Raw genomic sequence first — 18745 nt, forward strand, 5'->3', positions numbered from 1 at the left:
AAGTTTAATCTTTTAACAAAATTGACACTTTAACGTGATATCAAATCTTATTTATGATTGTTTTTGCTTGCATAGGCTTCGAGCTTATATTTTTATTTTCTTTACCACTCTTTTTTTTCTTTTTAATTTCATTTTATTATTAATGACCCTTTTTAGTTCTTTAGAATAAATATGGTTTTTTTTTTTTTAATTTTAAAAACATATTGGGGTGATTAGACTTGCTAAGAAGTACAGTAGTAATATGGGTCCGGCTGAGATGGGCCAACCGGCCCATTAAGAAACACAACCCAAATCTAGGACCTCACCGCTGAAGCCCAAAAAATGCACAGGCAGAGTGGGCTCATTTGCTGGGATTAAAATGGGCTGCAAAGCTCTAAAGCTGCTTCAGTGTCTTCAGGTCTTCTTATGCTGGGAAATTAATATTTTTGTTATTTAGAAATATAGTAAAGATTAGGTTTTTAAGAGAAAGTATACCATTTTTTTAATTTTTTTTTAAAAGAATATTGCTATTAAAGATTATGTGTTTTTTTTTTCAAAGATATTAATTTAGATAATATTCCTCTTTAAAAAAGTTACCATAATTTATTTAAAATTCTTTTAACATGAAAGTCAAATATTATTACCAAAACTTCTGAAGGAAATAAATGGATGATTTTTTTTTTCTATTTCTAATAAACATATAAGACAGCCTAGAAATTTTATTTAGATAATATTTTTTTTTAAATTTAATTAAAAATAATAATATTTCACAACTAATCTATTTAATAAATTCTTCATGTATTTATATATTTGTTATTGTAGATTTTTTTTTTAATTGCACTTGTCTTTTCATTGATACCCACTTACCGACTTACATCCTTCAATTGACTTTTCTTTCTTATAATGACTCGTTGTCATTTTGATTAATTTATTCAATAAAAAATGGATTTAGATAATGTTTCTCCATTTTCTAAAAAAAATAAAAAATAATAATAATAAACATGATAATAATGTGAGTTTTCATATTAATTTTTCAATAAAAATTAATTTAGATCACATTTCAATAAAAATAAAAGTTAAATCATATTCAGAAAATTTCCCCATAAAAAAAAAAAAAAGAGAAGTGCATTGTAAAATAAAATATGTTGATAAAAAATGAGAAATGTATTGACTAAAAAGAAAAACAAATACGATTAAAATTTAATTTGTATTACATCTAGAAACGAGTACTATTGGTATTACGAAAGGCTTTTTAATTTTTTTTAAATAACTAATATATTAATTCATTTTAATTAATTTATTCAATAAAAAAACCTTTCAATAAAATGTAATGTCTTTCTAATTCATCTAATCTTTTCAATGGACATCTAAATCTTTCTCATTTACAATTGAGAATAATTTTCAATTCACATATGTTCAATTGATTTTTTGCTTTATCATGGATTGGTGATCATCATTGGTTCATTATTGATAGTCTTTAACATTGTGCATGGATTAGTGATCATCATTGGTCCATTAGTGATTGTCATACCATCATAAATGGATTGTTGTTAACATTGTGCATGGATGGGTGATCATCATTGGTTCATTAGTGATCGTCATACCATCATGAATGGATTGTCGTTAACATTGTGTATGGATTGGTGATCATCATTGGTTCATTAGTGATTGTTTTATCATCATGAATGGATTGTTGTTAACATTGTGCATGGATTGGTGATCATCATTGGTTCATTAGTGATTGTCTTACCATCATGAATGAATTATTGATTATCCTTGGTACTCGTCTTTGTAGTTACAAACGTGAATTGATTATGGATTGGTTCTCATATTTTATCTTTGAAATTATGATCTCCTCTAAGACTTTTTTTTGCTATCGTCTCAGTCAATGGATAAAACTATCCATGCATCTCTCTAGAACTACTCGTCAATGGATAATACCATCCATACATCTTTAGAACTACAAGACTACCTCATCCATGTAACTCTTTTGGAATTATTATTACTTCTATGATCGCTACTTCTTTGGTTTTTTTCTTCAATATCAATATTATTTTTATGGATTAATTTTGCAAAGGAATTGAGGATTGTATTATACTTTATTGAGAATTATATTGGATTTGTTCATGATTCTCATTATATTATATCCAAATTTATTTTAAAATTTTTATTTTTATTTAATTATTTTATTCTTGATTTTTTTTTTTTTAGAAAACTCTCTTTAGTCTAGGTTCTAATGGAGAAGAAGTTGGAGATAATTGTGATAAGAGTTATTTATATCATTTTATATATTTTTGTTATTTTAGTTAGTTTTAAAATATTTAAATGCAATAATATATAGAAAATTTTCATATTGAATTTAAATTATCTCATTAAATATGATAAAAAAATCACAAAAACTCATCTTAGTCATCTATGTGACAAGAAAATTTGATACAAATCATTATACCTTACTAAAAATTAATAGCATTTCATTATATCAAATATATTATAATAATATAAGATTATTCTTCACTATTCTTTAAATTATTTTATATTTTTTAATCAAATCAATTTTTATTCGTATATATGTTGAATTGTATCATCTTGTAGATTATATATATATATATATATATATATATATATATATATATATATATATATTTTATAATATATACATTTTTTATAGTGATCCAAACTTTTAGTTTTTGGGTAATTACTATTTCAAATAATTTTTTTAAATCAAAATTTATTAAGGTAACTATAGAGAGCTACAATGTTTGAAAATTAATTTTAATAATCAAAAAGTAATTAATAATTTTTTTAAGAAATGAATTTATTATTATAGATAGAGAAAGCTTGTGTTTATTTTTGTTCATATAACATTATCCATTATTCTTTTTTATTTGACAAATTTTCATAAAAAAATATATTCCAAGTATATATATACCTTTTTTCTTATCTATTCTATAATTAGAAAATATTAAAAAGAAAAAAATACATTAAAAATTATATAAAAGTTATATGTTGTCTTCTATCATTCATGTAGAACAAATTTTTTAATGATATATGTAGGTGAAAATATTTTTTAAATCTATTTTTTAACATAATATTTTATTTTACTAATTTATTTTATCAAATAAGTAAAAAAAATTCCAGTTGATTATATCTTTATCATGATAAATAAATTTTAATTTTCATATTTTTATAAATGAAATAAATATTTTGTAAATTTTATTTTCTTAATATTGTAGTTCCCATTCAAATATATTTCTTATTTTCTATTTTTAAAAATAAAAAACAATAAAATAAGAATTACAAATTACATTATATTTTTAAAGTTTATTTAATTTTTTTTTAAAATGATAATCTTAAAAGTTATTATATATATATATTCCATGTCACATGACGCGTAAATATTCCCCAGGATTGTCTCTATGCACAGATCAGTAGCTCACGTGCCTTACCCGTGATGCCACTGGATGGGGCCGCAATAATTGGTCGTAATCCTATCGTGGCAGTATTTGATTGGCCAGGGATATTCAATGAACTTAACCCGACCCGCGTAAAGTGGAGCGCTAATCAAGTGCTGCGAAGCTCACGTGACCCCTGAACGCCTCCCTCGAGACTCGACAATTTATTTATTTTCTTTCTTTTTCTGGGAAAATTATTAAAATAATTTTTTCTTATCCAATCATAATTCTTCTGTCAATGACTTCTGGGCCAGTGAAAGACAAAAATTTAAAAAGATTTCTCTCATTATTAAACAACTTTACTCATTATTTAATTATATCCCAAGTTTTATTTTAAGATACTTATTTGTCCTTTTCTTATCCACGCGCCGCAGCTTAAATTAGTGCTATTCAGTATTCATACCTTTTCTTTAAATGAGGATAATTTTATTTTTTATTTATCATTTTTTATTTTTTTATTACTAATTTTTCTTTCACGGTTAAAATGATTATTCGAGAAAATCTGAAAAATTACTTATAACATTAAAAAATAATGTTAGTGTTCTTCGAAGAAATGAGTTTGTTTACTGTGATTCTAGATTTTTTTTTTAGTTTAAAAAATGTTTTTGAAAAAAAATTAAATGTTTGATAAAATTTAAAAAATATTTTTAAAAATTCAAAAATCCAATCCACTTAAAGTTTTGGAAAATCAATTATAATATATTTTTTAAATAATGATTTGATAGGGAATAAATTTCATTGACCTAATCTGAGGATATTTCGATAGATTTTGACTTTATCTATCTTACAAATATATCAAAATAAATAAATAATACGAACTAGTTCTTATATTAATTTATGCTCTAGAGCGTATAAAAGTGAAAATCTCATATATAATTCTATAATAACAACGAGAGCAAAAATGTTATCATCAACTATGATTATCTAATAGTTTAAACACAATTGATATAGTTGATGAACATTTAAAATATGACGTTTGGATGGAATCTGTGACATCGACCTATAGGGTTTATGGTTTTTTAATTTTTTTTAGTCAAATGCGAAAGATTGCTTTCTGATCCTAATTTTTTATTTTTTATTTTTTATTTTTTTGTTTTACTAAAAGCACTTTAAGTAATTGTTGAAGTGATTTTCCTAAAAATACTTTTACAAAAACACTTCAAATTAATAAAGTGCTTCCTAAAAATACTTAAAAAACAAAAAAAACACTTCAATTTAACACAAGGCCAAAATCACTCTTTAACTCATGGAGTGTGTGGGTGAAATCCTAGTCAACATTTTCAAAAATGGTTACTAAAAATAAATTTTTGAGAATAATTTTAAAAATCAATTTTTGTATATTTTTTTTAATTATTTTCTATATTTGTATAATTTTTTAGAAATGTATTTTCAAAAAGTAACTTATTTTAAAAAGAAATTCTATAAAAAGATTATTAAATATATTTTCGAATTTAGAAAAAATATATATATTATTTAAAAAAAAAACAATTCCATAATAGGTTCTTTAACATTTGAAGGCATGCACACGTGTGTGTGTAATATTTGAAGTGAAAAAAAGAGGAGATAAGAAATGAATCATAAGAAGTAGAGTATTTACGTGAGATGTGCTTAAAGGTGGAAAGTGGGAATGGGGATATTTTGTGGGAGGGGAGTTGTGTCAACGGACGCCAAATAGAAATGAAATAGAGCGAAATGTGAGTGTGGAGAGAAACAGAGGAGAGAGGAGAGAGAATAGAGAAGAGAGAGAGTGTCTGTATCTCGCAATTATTTTTACTCCTTCCCTCCAATCATTTTCTCTCTCTGCCTTCGCTCTGTTTTCCCGGCGACACAAAAGGAAGTAGAAGAGTAGAAGAAACAAAAATCTCTGCTTCTACGAAACTCTCTCTCCCCTTTCTCTTCCATTTTCTCTTCTTCTTTCTTCGCTCTATGCGATCTTAGCACCTCCTCTTTCCAAGGTACTTCTTTTCTCTCTATTTTGTTTTTGGTTTCTTGGGGTTTTCTTTTGATCGTTTGGTGTGGGGTGCGCGCTCCTGGTTTCGCACATGGTTTTATTGTTTTTTTGGGTGGAGAGGGAGTGTTTCTGGGGGAATTGGGGCTTGGACTTGGTGGGTCTTTGGGGGTTTGGAGGACTTTGACTTCTTTTGCTTGAATTTCTTTGATTTTGATTTTGATTTTTTTTGTTTATTTTGGCAACTGGATTGAGTGGAGGCTGAGTGATTCTGCGAGCTGTTTGATATGTCTTTCTGGGTTTCGTTTTGACTTTGATTGAAATTTTATTTGGATTTTGTGTGCTTCAGTTTCATGTCAATTCCTCTGAATTTCTTCCATTTTCCATTTGTTTGCCGAGAAAACACAGGAAAACAATAGAGAAGGCGTGTGACATGTGCTTTATGTTGTTTTATGTTCTGGTGTCCGAGAAAGTGAAAGGCTGACCTCAGCTAAGCCAAATGGTTGCATTAGGCCTAGTTGGGTGGCGGGTTCTGTTTTTTTTTCTTTTTTTTCGGTTTCCAAATTATGTAAAAGTAAAGATTCTGAAATCTGATTTATTTTCTTTTCTTACATTTCTATGCAACCAAACAGGGCTACTAGAATTAATTACAACTTGTATTAATCCATCGATGGAATCAAAATGTGGAAGACAGCCCACGCCTCATCTTGAATAGACGCTAGAGCTATAATAATCAATTCTGAACTATTATAGTGGGTTTGTTTTGTTGCAGGAATTGTTAGTCGAGAAATTCAGATGAACTATTCAAACACAATTTGTCAATGGATGATTCTGTGTCGTTATTGTGTCCCTATTCTACTTTTTCCATATTTTCCAAGTCACCTTCTCCATGATGTTATGTCGAATCCACAGCCCAGGTCTGCGTCTACTTAGCTTTTTCAAAAGAAGTGATTCTCTTTTTCCATGGTGTTGAAGCTCCATTTGTAATGCCCATTGGATGGTTTGATTCTATACATGGTCAGAGAAGCAATATTCAGACTTTACTGCTTTCAACCGTTCCCATTCTCTTCGCTTGTGCCCCCCGCCCTTATTTTTTTCCTGAAAAACTCCATTGTAGAAACTTCTGAAATTTCCACCAAAACCCTGATCCCTCTCTCTTTTTTCTTTCTTTCTTGTATTTGTTCCCACCCTTTTCCTTGGCATTTAAAATTCTATACTCCTTTTGTGGAATTTCTTCTTAGTAATTTGGCTCTGCATCACAATATTAACAGTTAAAATTGTCAATATAACTGTTATGTAAAGTAGATGAGAAGTAGATTAACTATCCAATCGTTAATTTATAGAAATGAAATGCTCGGTTGTTTCTTCTGGTGCCTTAGGTACAGTTGAAATCTTTTGTCCATTTTCAAGAAAACTTCCTTAAATGTTGCTGGAATTCAATAAATCAAGTAGTTAGAACTGTGGGAAATTTTTTTCCTTTCATTCTGATTGCTGCAGTCCTATTTGTTTACTGAAGCACATGCTGGATTCTATAAAGTCCATGTGCCCTTTTAATTGCCTTAACAATCTTCTACCAGAGTTGATAATTTTATGGTAGGTTAACTTTCAGTTTTTTTTCACTTCACTTGTCTTTGCAGGAAGTGGTTGAATGGAGCAGCATGCAAAGGGTTCAATTTCAGGTTGTTCTGAGGGTTCCCTTTTTTTTCTTCAACTGATGAAGCCTAAAATGCATAGACGTGTGCATTTGTCAAACAAGTATATGGTAATTTACATATATGTCATGAATCTCCTGAATAGCTATATTTGTTTTGTAGGTCCGTTCAAGATTCCATCTCTAAATGTTCCTAAGAAAATAGGAAGTGGTGCATGGGGGATCCCACATGGAACTGATGCTTATCATACATCAAGTGATGTTAGCTTGTTTTCAAGCTCGTTACCTGTTCTGCCACATGAAAAGTGTACGCATGAGCGCTTGCATTATAGATCCTTCTTGCTGAAAATTGTTTTTGAAACCTAATTTTTTCTTTCTTTGTTAAAATCCAGTGCACTTTAATGATTCAGAGCATTGTGGTCACTCTGTTGATGATGGCTCACCTAGCTTGAATAAACTTCAGCAAGATGAAGAAAGTAAGGATCCACTTGAAGATGTTGATCTGAATGCAATTGGAAGCTTGCTTCCTGATGATGAGGATGAGCTTTTAGCTGGCATCATGGACGATTTTGATCTTAGTGGGTTGCCTACCCAAGTGGAAGATTTGGAAGATGATCTCTTTGGCAGTGGAGGAGGAATGGAGTTGGATTTTGATATTGGTATTTCAAAGTTAAGCCTATCTGATGGTGTTGCTGGAAATGGGATTGGACATTATGGCCTTCCAAATGGTGTGGCGACAGTTGCTGGGGAGCATCCATATGGGGAGCATCCTTCAAGGACATTATTTGTTAGGAATATCAATAGCAATGTTGAGGACTCAGAGCTGAAAACTCTCTTTGAGGTATTTCACACATTTCAGATTCTATGCCATTAAATCTATTAGTATCCATTGCAAATTACCCAACTATGCGCCTTATTTTCATTTATTTTTATTCCTAAGTATTTCTATCTTTTGGCTAATAATTCTCTTTTGGTTATGTTATGTACTTGATAAGTATATTGACTTGTGAAATGTGTTATTTCTCAAATCTCACTTTTGCCAAAATGCAAAACGGTGATACTGAATGTGGATCTCAAATCCCTTTCCAGTTTTAGTTTGGTCTCCAATTTTTCTTCCTAAAATCTCTTTGTGAAATATGCAACTACAAGTTGATTGATTTCACTTAACATCCGTGGAACTAAGTAAAACTTTTTGGAAGTTTTTCTATCTTGAAATGGTATGTGGTAGTTATTTCTTGGTAAAACCTTTTTGCTTCACTTTGGTTTGGATGTTGTGTTTGCTTTGCTTGGAACTCCAAAATAATTTTTAAGTTGGGGGGGGATGAATTTTTGAACTTTTCAAAATAATGTAGCAATGTTCCACTGAATCATTTGGGAGCTCCAATGAAACATGTTTAACATATTTTCTTGGTGATAGTGGAATCCAATACTTTCCTCCACATAAATTTAGTCCGTAACAGTATTAAGTCCATAAGATGATGTCAGGCTTTTATTCAGGTTGAGCATGTGTCATGTTTTGGGTACTGTTTCATAAAAATAGTTTCTACCTTGTTAAGATACTTTCTTATTAAACTATAATTTTTCTGTACTCTTCATCCTAAATTACTCAGTTTAGATAAATCCTCTGCTGTACCAACATTATTCTCATTGAGAAAATTAGTTCATTTGATATCTAATGTTGTGGATGAGTATTTTCTGGAAGAAAGAAGTCCATTTATTACAAAAGGTGGGGAAAAGAGGGATTAGCAAAAACATGGAATGAAAGAAGAAATTTTATGAAGGCTGAGAATTCCCTTCAGTTGGATGGTCAAAGTATTGTTATCTAATACCTGCTTCGAAACAGACCCTAATCAGTAATCCCTCAAACAATAAAAAATGCCACAGACACATGGTATCCAAGCAAAACTCCCTTGAAAACACAGTATTGCTCATACCTTTCTGCTGGCACTTCTTCAGAAAACTTTCATTATCAGTGAGGCCATCTCTCTCTCTCTCTCTAGGTTTCTATTAGAAAACCAACTCCTAAACCTGAAAATAGTCTTTAAACCCACAATCTGGGAACCTTGAGTCTACCTGACTTCTCCATTATATACGTTCTTCTTAAAGATAGTTTTCAAGTCTTCAATTGAGATTTTCATTTGTTGTCATTGACCTTTTTTTATTTTATTTTACATTTTTCTGTTCTTGTTTGTTCATATCTAAATGCTTAGGGATTAGTTTTTTGGCTAGCCTTGTCAGACAAATGGGGGATTGGGTTTTCTTCCTGTTAGAGGTTTGCTTGTTTGATTAGAAAGTGCTAGGAAGCAGGTATAGGATTATGGTGCTTAGGTTAACTACCTTCTAGCTGAAGGGGATATTCTGCATTCACAAAAATATATTGTTTTTCTATTTTTGTTCTTGCACTTCAAGGCTTTTTTCAAATCTATCTTTTCTGCAAGATTTGTAACTAAGAGACTTCCTCTGTTTATAAAAATCCCATTTCTGTAAGCTATTTTTGGATATGATTATGCAATTTAATGAAAGGATTAGTTTTGTATCATTTTGAGGAACAATCACCTTTTTTTTTTTTTAATTAGAAGAGGAATAATAACTCATTTATGCAAATGATTATAAATATGACTCATATCACACAATGTGAGGATGACTTAGAGCTAATAATTTCTACCCTGGAGTTCACATAGTTGAACTTAGATATGTATCGTCAGTTACAATTATTTTCCGTTTTTTTGGTAAATATGTAAAATAAGCTACATCTACTGCAGTTCTTTTTGACCTGCTGGGGCTACTTGGTTCCTGGGCTGGTCTATTCTTATAATCTTGTTCATCTGCCACTCTACTTGTTATCCATGTTGGCATTCTGGAAAACATGGCCTTCTTCTGTCCATTAGGGGAGATGAGCTTTGGTTTCTCAAAGAAAATGCAGATAATTCCCCATCAGATTTGCTTAAAATTTGAACTTAAGAAGCATTAAGAGGAATAACAGATTTGATGAAAAGGATATTAAGAAATTTTTTTTGTTACTTTTAAGAGTGGTAGGAAGTTTGAGGCATTTGAAGTACAACAGGCATTCTTGTAAGCAGCAGAAGGGTTTTGCCACCTTCTCAACTTGATAACATAGTCTTGTTATTCTATTCTCTACAACTATATTATAATATTCCAATGGGCTAATTATGTGTGTTTAGGTTTGGTTGGGTTGTCTAACACTGCAACCCCAGCCAACCAAACTTGAGACAGCGTTACCAAATTTCTATTCAAGCTATCAAAAGCCTGCTCAAAACAGCCAAAGTTTCAGGTTATGCTGGGTTAGGGTTGGCATGTATTACATATAACATGTCTGGTGTGGCTGGTTCATTAATTAGGTCATCTGCCAGGAAAGAATGAGGTGACCTATGGGTGAAAAATTAGTGACATCTTCATCCTGCAGACATGATAATCCCTTTTGATGGCTCTATTTTCTGACTTGGGCTGAGAATGATCCTAATGAGGTTTTACAGCTTTATTTTCTTACATAAACATAAACAGATATCAGTTATTTATTTATAATCGCTAGTGCTAATGCTTAATAATCATAAAACTGGTTCCTTTTCTTGTAGCAATATGGGGACATCAGAACTCTGTATACAGCATGCAAGCATAGGGGCTTTGTGATGATATCTTACTATGACATTCGGGCAGCTCGAACTGCTATGCGTGCACTGCAGAATAAGCCCTTAAGACGAAGGAAACTTGACATTCATTTTTCAATTCCCAAGGTTTGAACTAAGGGCTGAACTGCATTGAGTAAAGTCCACGCATTGCAGGACGCAGTGCTTTTTTAATTTAGTTTGGTGCTGTTGATCCACTAACATCTAGTCATGCATTTTTGTTCCTTATGATATTCCAGGATAACCCATCAGAGAAGGACATTAACCAAGGGACTCTTGTTGTGTTTAATTTGGATGCATCGGTATCAAATGATGACCTTCGTCAAATATTCGGTGCTTATGGAGAGGTCAAAGAGGTGTAATTCTTTTTCCCTTTTAATAGCTGTTTTATTTATTTATTTTTTCTAGTCATTCCTCTACTTATCATCCTTTTTTCTAACCTGTTTGACTTGTGAATTTTCTTGTATGCAAAATGCAGATCAGGGAAACACCACACAAGCGACACCATAAGTTCATTGAATTTTATGATGTTAGAGCTGCAGAGGCTGCTCTCAGAGCATTAAATAGGAGTGACATAGCTGGAAAACGCATAAAGCTAGAACCTAGTCGCCCTGGTGGGGCACGTCGGAAGTAAGTATCAATACACTAACATTTTGGCTATTTACAGAGAACTGCTTAGGCCATATTCTCATTCACATGGCTCTTGCTTTTTTTGAATTCCTCTACCTGACTTCATTGTTGTTGCCTGGATATCATTTTTTTTTTTTTGGTGAATTTGAATGCTTATTGCCTTGCTCTTTTGTTGTTATTTTTTATCTTTTGATGTTTTATTTCTGAAAAAGGGATCTTCGATAGTATTTGATGTTAATCTTTCTCCCGTGGCTTTAGAAATGCATTCAAACTGTCTTCTTGACCAACTTTAGAAACTTCTTGATCACTGTTAAAGGTGTCAAAATCTGTCTTTTTTGCTCAGATAGTGATTTTGAGAAACTACTCCATCTGTAAAAATTTACCTTCAACCAAAATCTTTATGGCTCAACACCTTTCTCATTGATCTGGCATCAAATGAAAGCCATGTTGAAATGTCCCTTTATTTGCTTATCCTGCTAATTTATTTTACCTTTGTTCTTTACTAGGTAGTTACAATTTCAATTCCTCATAGATGCAATACACACTTCAGTTTGTTTCTTATGCTTGACGATTGCTTGGGATAGATGAGTTTTGCCATGTTTTATTTTCATGGCACTTAGTATGTGCATATTTGGGTGTAAATTTGGTCTAATGGTCCAAAACTCAGTCTGAACTCCCTTATGTCAGGCCTGGGCCTAGCTGTTGCAGCAAAACATTGGGGTTTTCTTTCATTTTTATTTGTGAATTAGTTTCTTCTTACCAAAAAAATTCTAGTTTTCTAGATTTCTTTGGTTATAAGTAGTTAAGGTGGTTAGTAAAATAAATTGGTTGTGCTTTTTGTGTTTAGCTTGATGCAGCAACTGAGCCAAGAGCTGGAACAAGATGAAGCTCGAAGTTTTCGACATCATGTAGGTTCACCAGTTACCAACTCTCCTCCAGGTGAGTATCTTTAGATACTTGGATAATTTGAGATCTCATGTATTTTTGTGCTTATATTATGAGTTTGTGGTCCTGCTCTGGTGAGAAAAGTGTTGGTTATGGGCTGACATTAATGGTATAATATGACAGGTAACTGGGCAGCATTCAGCCCAGTTGAACATAATCCTTTGCAAGCTTATAGTCATTCCCCTGGTTTGGGAAATATCAGCCCTATAAACAGCAACCATTTGCCTGGGTTAGCTTCAATTCTTCCCCCTCATATATCAAACTCTGTGAAGATTGCACCTATTGGTAAAGACCAAGGAAGGGTTAACCATGTGAATCAGGTGTTTACTAATGCGAAACCAACACAAGGAGCAGCCTATCAGATTTCTCATTCTGTTCCTGAGCAAAAATTAAGTGCTAGCCCTGGACCCATTTCTTCTCTTGGTGAATCAAATTCTAATTCATCTGGTATTGGGACATTGTCTGGCCCTCAGTTTCTCTGGGGAAGCCCCACTCCTTACTCTGAGCGCCCCAATTCTTCTGCCTGGCCAACATCATCTGTGGGGCACCCATTTGTGTCCAGTGGACAAGGACAAGGTTTTCCCTATTCTAATCAGCATGGTTCTTTCCTTGGTTCCCATCAACACCATCATGTGGGATCTGCTCCATCTGGTGTTCCTCTTGATAGGCATTTTGGCTACTTCCCTGAGTCACCAGAAACATCCTTCATGAGCCCTGTTACATTTGGGGGCATGGGCTTAAGTCGCAGCAATGGAAATTTTGCAATGAATGTGGGTGCTCGGGCAGCTATTAACACTGGTGTTGCTCTTCCAGGAAACATGACCGAAAATGGTTTGCCTAGTTTCAGAATGTTATCATTACCGAGGCATGGTCCTCCATTCCTTGGGAATGGTACTTATCCAGTATCAGGAGTGACCAGCAATGAGGTATTGGCTGAACGTGGTCGAACTCGTCGAGTTGAGAACAGTGGGAATCAGATAGACAGCAAGAAGCAGTATCAGCTTGATTTGGATAAAATCATTAGTGGGGAGGATACTAGGACTACTTTAATGATTAAAAACATTCCAAATAAGTAAGAAAAATCTGTAAATGTCCTTATGAAATAATTGTGACACCAGTAAGTTTTCAGCCCAGATGCCAAATTCTTTGATGATTTATGCCTTCTATTTTCCTTTCAGGTACACCTCAAAGATGTTACTGGCTGCTATTGATGAAAATCATAGGGGTACCTATGATTTTCTATACTTGCCAATTGATTTTAAGGTAATTATGTTTTGCAAATCTTTGATAGTGTTATATAGGTTCCTCTTTGAACTGAAACTAATGGTTGTTTTGTTTGGTTGCAGAATAAATGTAATGTGGGTTATGCCTTTATCAACATGGTGTCTCCTTCGCACATTATCCCCTTTTATGAGGTTCTATTTTCTTTCCCCTGTTATGAAGTCTCATTAGTCAAACTACTATCAATTCGTTGGATTTTCTTTTCACATCATCAATATGCTAAAGTATGAACTTTAAGGTGCTTGTGGATTTGTAAACACAACTGGTTGTGTATGGTGCTTTCTTTATCCATGTGAATGTACTGTACCCTCAAAGGAAATTTGACTTGCCAATGTGTTGGATATTACCTTAATACTTGTTAAGGAAGAATAATGGGAGTTCTATCATATTTTGGAAAGACTTATAATGCGGAATTTGTGCAGGCATTTAATGGAAAGAAGTGGGAAAAGTTCAACAGTGAAAAAGTTGCTTCATTGGCATATGCGCGAATACAAGGCAAGGCAGCCCTTGTTACACACTTCCAGAATTCAAGCCTTATGAATGAAGATAAGCGATGCCGACCTATTCTCTTCCATTCAGAGGGCCAAGAGACTGTTGATCAGGTAACATAGCTGAGTTATTATAGTCTCCTCTTCTTTTCTATATCACCTGACAGGAGTAGTGCAAGTTTCATGTTCCAATGGCACAAAACATCCAAGTACTCATTCTTAGCCTTTTGTAACTTTGCAACTTCTGATTCTTTAATTGAATAGTTTTGAACTGGATTATACATGTGTTTTTGTCAAAAGTGAGACAATGGGGGATAACAGAGGAGAATGAGAGCTTTGCATTAGTTGGGACCTGCTCTATTGATAGCATTGAAATAGTAAGAAGACAATATTTTCTCTAATACAATAGTAGTACACTTCTACTCTCCCCCTTAAGCTGGAACAACGATATTTTATCATGCCCGACATGTTACATAATTCTAGAAAATGACTTCCACCCAAAGCTTTAGTAAACACATAGCCAAATTGCTTCCAATATTTAGATATGAAGTGGCTATTGTTGCCTCATAACCTTATCCCAAATAATATAGTGATCCTGTTGAATTTGTTTTCTTATGAAAATACTGGATTACCTGCAGTATACCTGGTAGTATTGCCAATAATTATCTTCCCTCAAGTCCCAATAGTATGAGCCATTGATCCATGCCTCTCACATGTGATCTACACACAGTATCAGAAAGGTAAAATAACTGGAAAAAAATCAGAGATCAAGAAAATAACTTAATCAGTTGTGGCTATACTGCAAGTAAACATTCCTGATTGAATCCATCATTAGCTAAAAATTGACATATAGCAGAACAAATGAGAATTTATTAGAGATCAAGAAAGAAAAAGAAAACAAGAGGGACAATGTGTCCTTCAAGAAAGCTAGATGAAATACAGCAAAAAGAGAACCAAAATCACAGGGCACCCTACCAAAAGAAGCAATGGAACATGAAACTCCTTGTCTTGTCTCTCAAATATGTTAATTCATTAGTCAAAGGGTGATATTATTCCATTTATCTATCATCCCTCTAAAGGTTCTTAGTAGTTCTCCCAGACTCCCGTCATTCTACCAAAGGACATACATCTTGCAAATTGCATACTAAATCTTCTTTGTTGTGTTTAGGAACATCATGTTAGCACTCAAAGTTAGCACCATATTGTTCCATAACCAAGTCATGGCATAGTTACCAAGTTTTCATTCAGCAAACCTTTTCTCACTCATCTCTGATAGACTAGATTAGGTGCTCAAGTGCACCAAAAAGGACTTGAAAATTGAGCCTGAGATGATTCCAGGGAGAGAAAACCAGTATGTTGAGATGACCTGAGGGCGGGTGGGAGTTTTTATGGTCTATTAATAAAAACGTCTAAAAGTGGCATGTCTGGAAGCCAATATTTTGTGTTTGTTTTGGTTTGCCTCTTTTATTTATTTATTTTGTTGTGGTTAGATTAGCTTTCTAATGGCTCCATCAGATGATTTTTAATGGCAAATTTTAGAAATCTCTTCCAAAATTAAACTAGGGAAGAAAATATTCCTTTTTTTCCTTTTGGGTAGGCAAATCAAATGTTATGGATAAATGCCTAACAAAAAAATAGGCAAATAGAACATTATAGATAAATGCCTAATCGAAAGGGCTGTGCTCGCACTGAGAGTAAGAAGCACACCACAACACAGAATAAAAGAGAAAAACCTGAATAGACTGAAATGCAGTCTACCTTGAACCTATACAATCAATGAAATCCACAGAAGAGGAATGAAATCCCTCTCTACCTTCCCCTCTCAACCGAAAGAAAAATGTTTTGATTAGTAGTCTCTGACTACCCATTCTGATGGTTCAATAACTTCAGAATTCCTAGTTTTCTCAGAACCGTACACACCAAAATAAGCATAAAGAAGCCATCTTCCATAAATTTTTGCATTCTTTTCCACAAAACTATGTGCCATCCAAGTAAGAGCTCCTTGAATGTTTTGAGAAGAATCAACCTCATACTGAAAAGCTAGAGAAGAAGATTAGGTGTATTATTGCAACTTAATACTTCTTTCCCAACCTTGAAAATGACCCCCTAATTTTCCTATTGAAAGCTGATGACACCCCATTATGTTGCAATTCTTTTAAAAAGTGTTTATAAAACCAAACCAGAGGTCCCTTTTGACTCTTTGTTCCCCTGGTCATTGAGAAGCTTTACAAGATTGAGCCTCAAAATACAGATGTTTTGGAAACCCTTTTTTCCTTGGGTTTTTTCTCTTTTTTCTTTTTTTCTGTTTTCCTGTTACAAGAAAAGAAAGAACAAGTTTCTGATGCTAGATGAGGAAAAATTAGAAAGACCTAGATGAAAAAAGAAATGGTTTTACATGTAAAATGTTCCATTCTTTCAGGTAGCAAGCACCAGGACCAACTTTTGGTGGCCCACTTGTCCATCTAATCGAGTTTTCACACAGGTTTATTATTGGAATTGCTTCACACTGAAACCTGATTTAGAGCTTACTAAGAAGCTTGTTGTTTGAGTTTATTCTAGAAGCTAATTGGATGCCATGTTGTTGTGAAGTTGACTTGCAGGCATATTGTAAATCATCAAATAAATTTTTCTGACCAAATAGGATGCTATTTTGTGGATGATACAGGAACCTTTTGCTTCCGGCAATTTGAACATCTGTATCCGACAGCCAGATGGGTCTTACTCTGGGGATTCATTGGAGAGCCCAAAGGGTAATTTGGAAGATTAGCCAGAGAAGTATTAACCATTCATTGAAATAGCTTACTCTCAACTTTCAGATATGGTGGCTCCAAGTGCTAACTGGTACATAGGTATAATAGGTATATAAACTTAAAATGAGAAATCAAAGAATTGCCGCATTATTGCTTGTATGATAGGCAGTATCGGCTTTTGAGTGATGGATATCGTCATATTTCGCAAGAGAGCAAGGAAAAGATGCAGAGGGTTTTTGTTTATATGTAGAGCAGGAAATTGTTATTTGACCAAGGGAGAAGAATAAGGTGAAGAGGCATACACAACTGAAAAGGGAAGTCTCTGCTGCCAAATGCATTGATCACCAGCTTGTTCATGATCCTCCTTTGGGGGTTTTCCTTTTCTGTTGTCTTTAAGTTTTATGTGTTGGGTCTTTTGTCTATTTGCAAATATTCCATGGTTGTGTCATGTGTACATGTGTATGGGACTTGGAACAGGTTAAGGGCTGTTAGCAAATTGTATAGAGAGAAGACAGCAGACCCTGCATCCTGTTTGTCATGTGTTCTTTCTTGTTGACAAAATAGCTATGAACAATATGTATTTTATGCTATTGTATAGATATTTCATTGTGCCTAAATGATTCTGAAGTTGAATTCATAAGCAGATGACAGTTGCAATTATCCATTTAGAGAATGACAGTATATGTATTTATGTATGCCACCGTTTAGATTATACAACATTTTGGTAGAATAGACCTGAATTTGACTTATCTAAATAGACTTTGGATGTCTTTTGAGTGTTGAGGTTCTCTGTTTTCTGTTAGTGTCTGAATCCTACAATTAATTGTTAAAGTTGTTTATTTTAATGTATATATATTTTATTATATTTTTTTCTAATTTTAATTTGAAGACTAATAATTAGAAAAAGTGGTAATTTAACATATTTACAAATGTCCTAAAATAACAAAAGTTGTCAACATAATAAAGATTTTATGTTGTTTAATTACATAATTAGTTAAAAGATAAGATGATAATTGAGGTTTTTAATTATGCTTGGTTGATAAGAAAATGTTGGAATTTTCTTTTTCAAGTTAACACTTGTTTTATATCATGTATTTTTCAATTTGAGATTAAAATATGTGTTTTATTATTACAATTAATTAATTTGTTTTTATATTTTTAATTAGGAAAAGGGTATGCAACTCTAAATTTTTATTTTTCAAAAAATAATTAAAATTATTTATTATAGTAAATATCTAGATGATTGTGCATCTTTTGGAGATTGAATTAAAAAAAATTATTAGAATTAATGATAAGTTATTTTTGCATAGTAAGAGGTTGGATTTTAAAAATTTGTAGTAATTGCATTTATAATCCAAATTTTATGATTTTAGAATTTCATTGGAATTTATGACATTTTTGGTTTTATTGTATTGTAAGAGGTTGAATTTTAAGAATTTATAGTAAATACATTTGTAATTCAAATTTTATGATTTTAGTATTATTATTTTCATTTTTGAAAAAAATCTACAAATACTAATAAAATTTGATTTCATTGAGAATTGAATGAATTATGAGTAAAAATAATGGTTGCACATGGTAAAATTTCTATTGTAGTTTTGAAATTTTACCTGATGGAGAAAGCGTTATAGAACTCGTCTATTTAGTATTCTTCACCCAATCTCTCCCTTCATTATTTTTGACGCAAGAGAATGGTGGATTTCTCTCTTCAATGAGGGTGACTAAGGTTCTTTTTTCTGAAATCTTAAAAAATTCAACAGGAAGAATGAAACCTTAACCCCTAAAAGAGGTTTATATAGGGTTTCTTGTGGGCTTAAGTGATTTGAGGTTTGGGTTACCTAATATAGTCCACTTGAGTCCTAATTAATTAGTTAGTCTTAATAAGCTCCAATTAATTAATTAGTCAATTCTAGAAAATCAATTCATAAGATCTAGTGTAACCTTACATTTTTACTAAAATGCCCTTATGCACACTTA

General features: G+C 32.4%; 1 protein-coding gene across 1 annotated transcript; it reads left to right on the forward strand.

Moving 5' to 3' along the window:
* Positions 1–5076: 5076 nt before the first annotated feature.
* Positions 5077–17385, forward strand: LOC100245436 (protein MEI2-like 2). The gene is made up of 13 exons (XM_002279756.5): positions 5077–5386; positions 7017–7058; positions 7194–7337; positions 7423–7871; positions 10624–10782; positions 10914–11030; positions 11153–11304; positions 12152–12243; positions 12373–13321; positions 13428–13512; positions 13596–13664; positions 13953–14132; positions 16684–17385. Exons 2-13 carry the CDS (start codon positions 7028–7030, stop codon positions 16783–16785), a joined length of 2529 nt encoding a protein of 842 aa, XP_002279792.2. The 5' UTR covers positions 5077–5386; positions 7017–7027; the 3' UTR covers positions 16786–17385.
* Positions 17386–18745: the final 1360 nt, after the last annotated feature.

The sequence above is a fragment of the Vitis vinifera genome, chromosome 12 (genome assembly GCF_030704535.1).
Source record: "Vitis vinifera cultivar Pinot Noir 40024 chromosome 12, ASM3070453v1".
NCBI lineage: Eukaryota > Viridiplantae > Streptophyta > Magnoliopsida > Vitales > Vitaceae > Vitis > Vitis vinifera.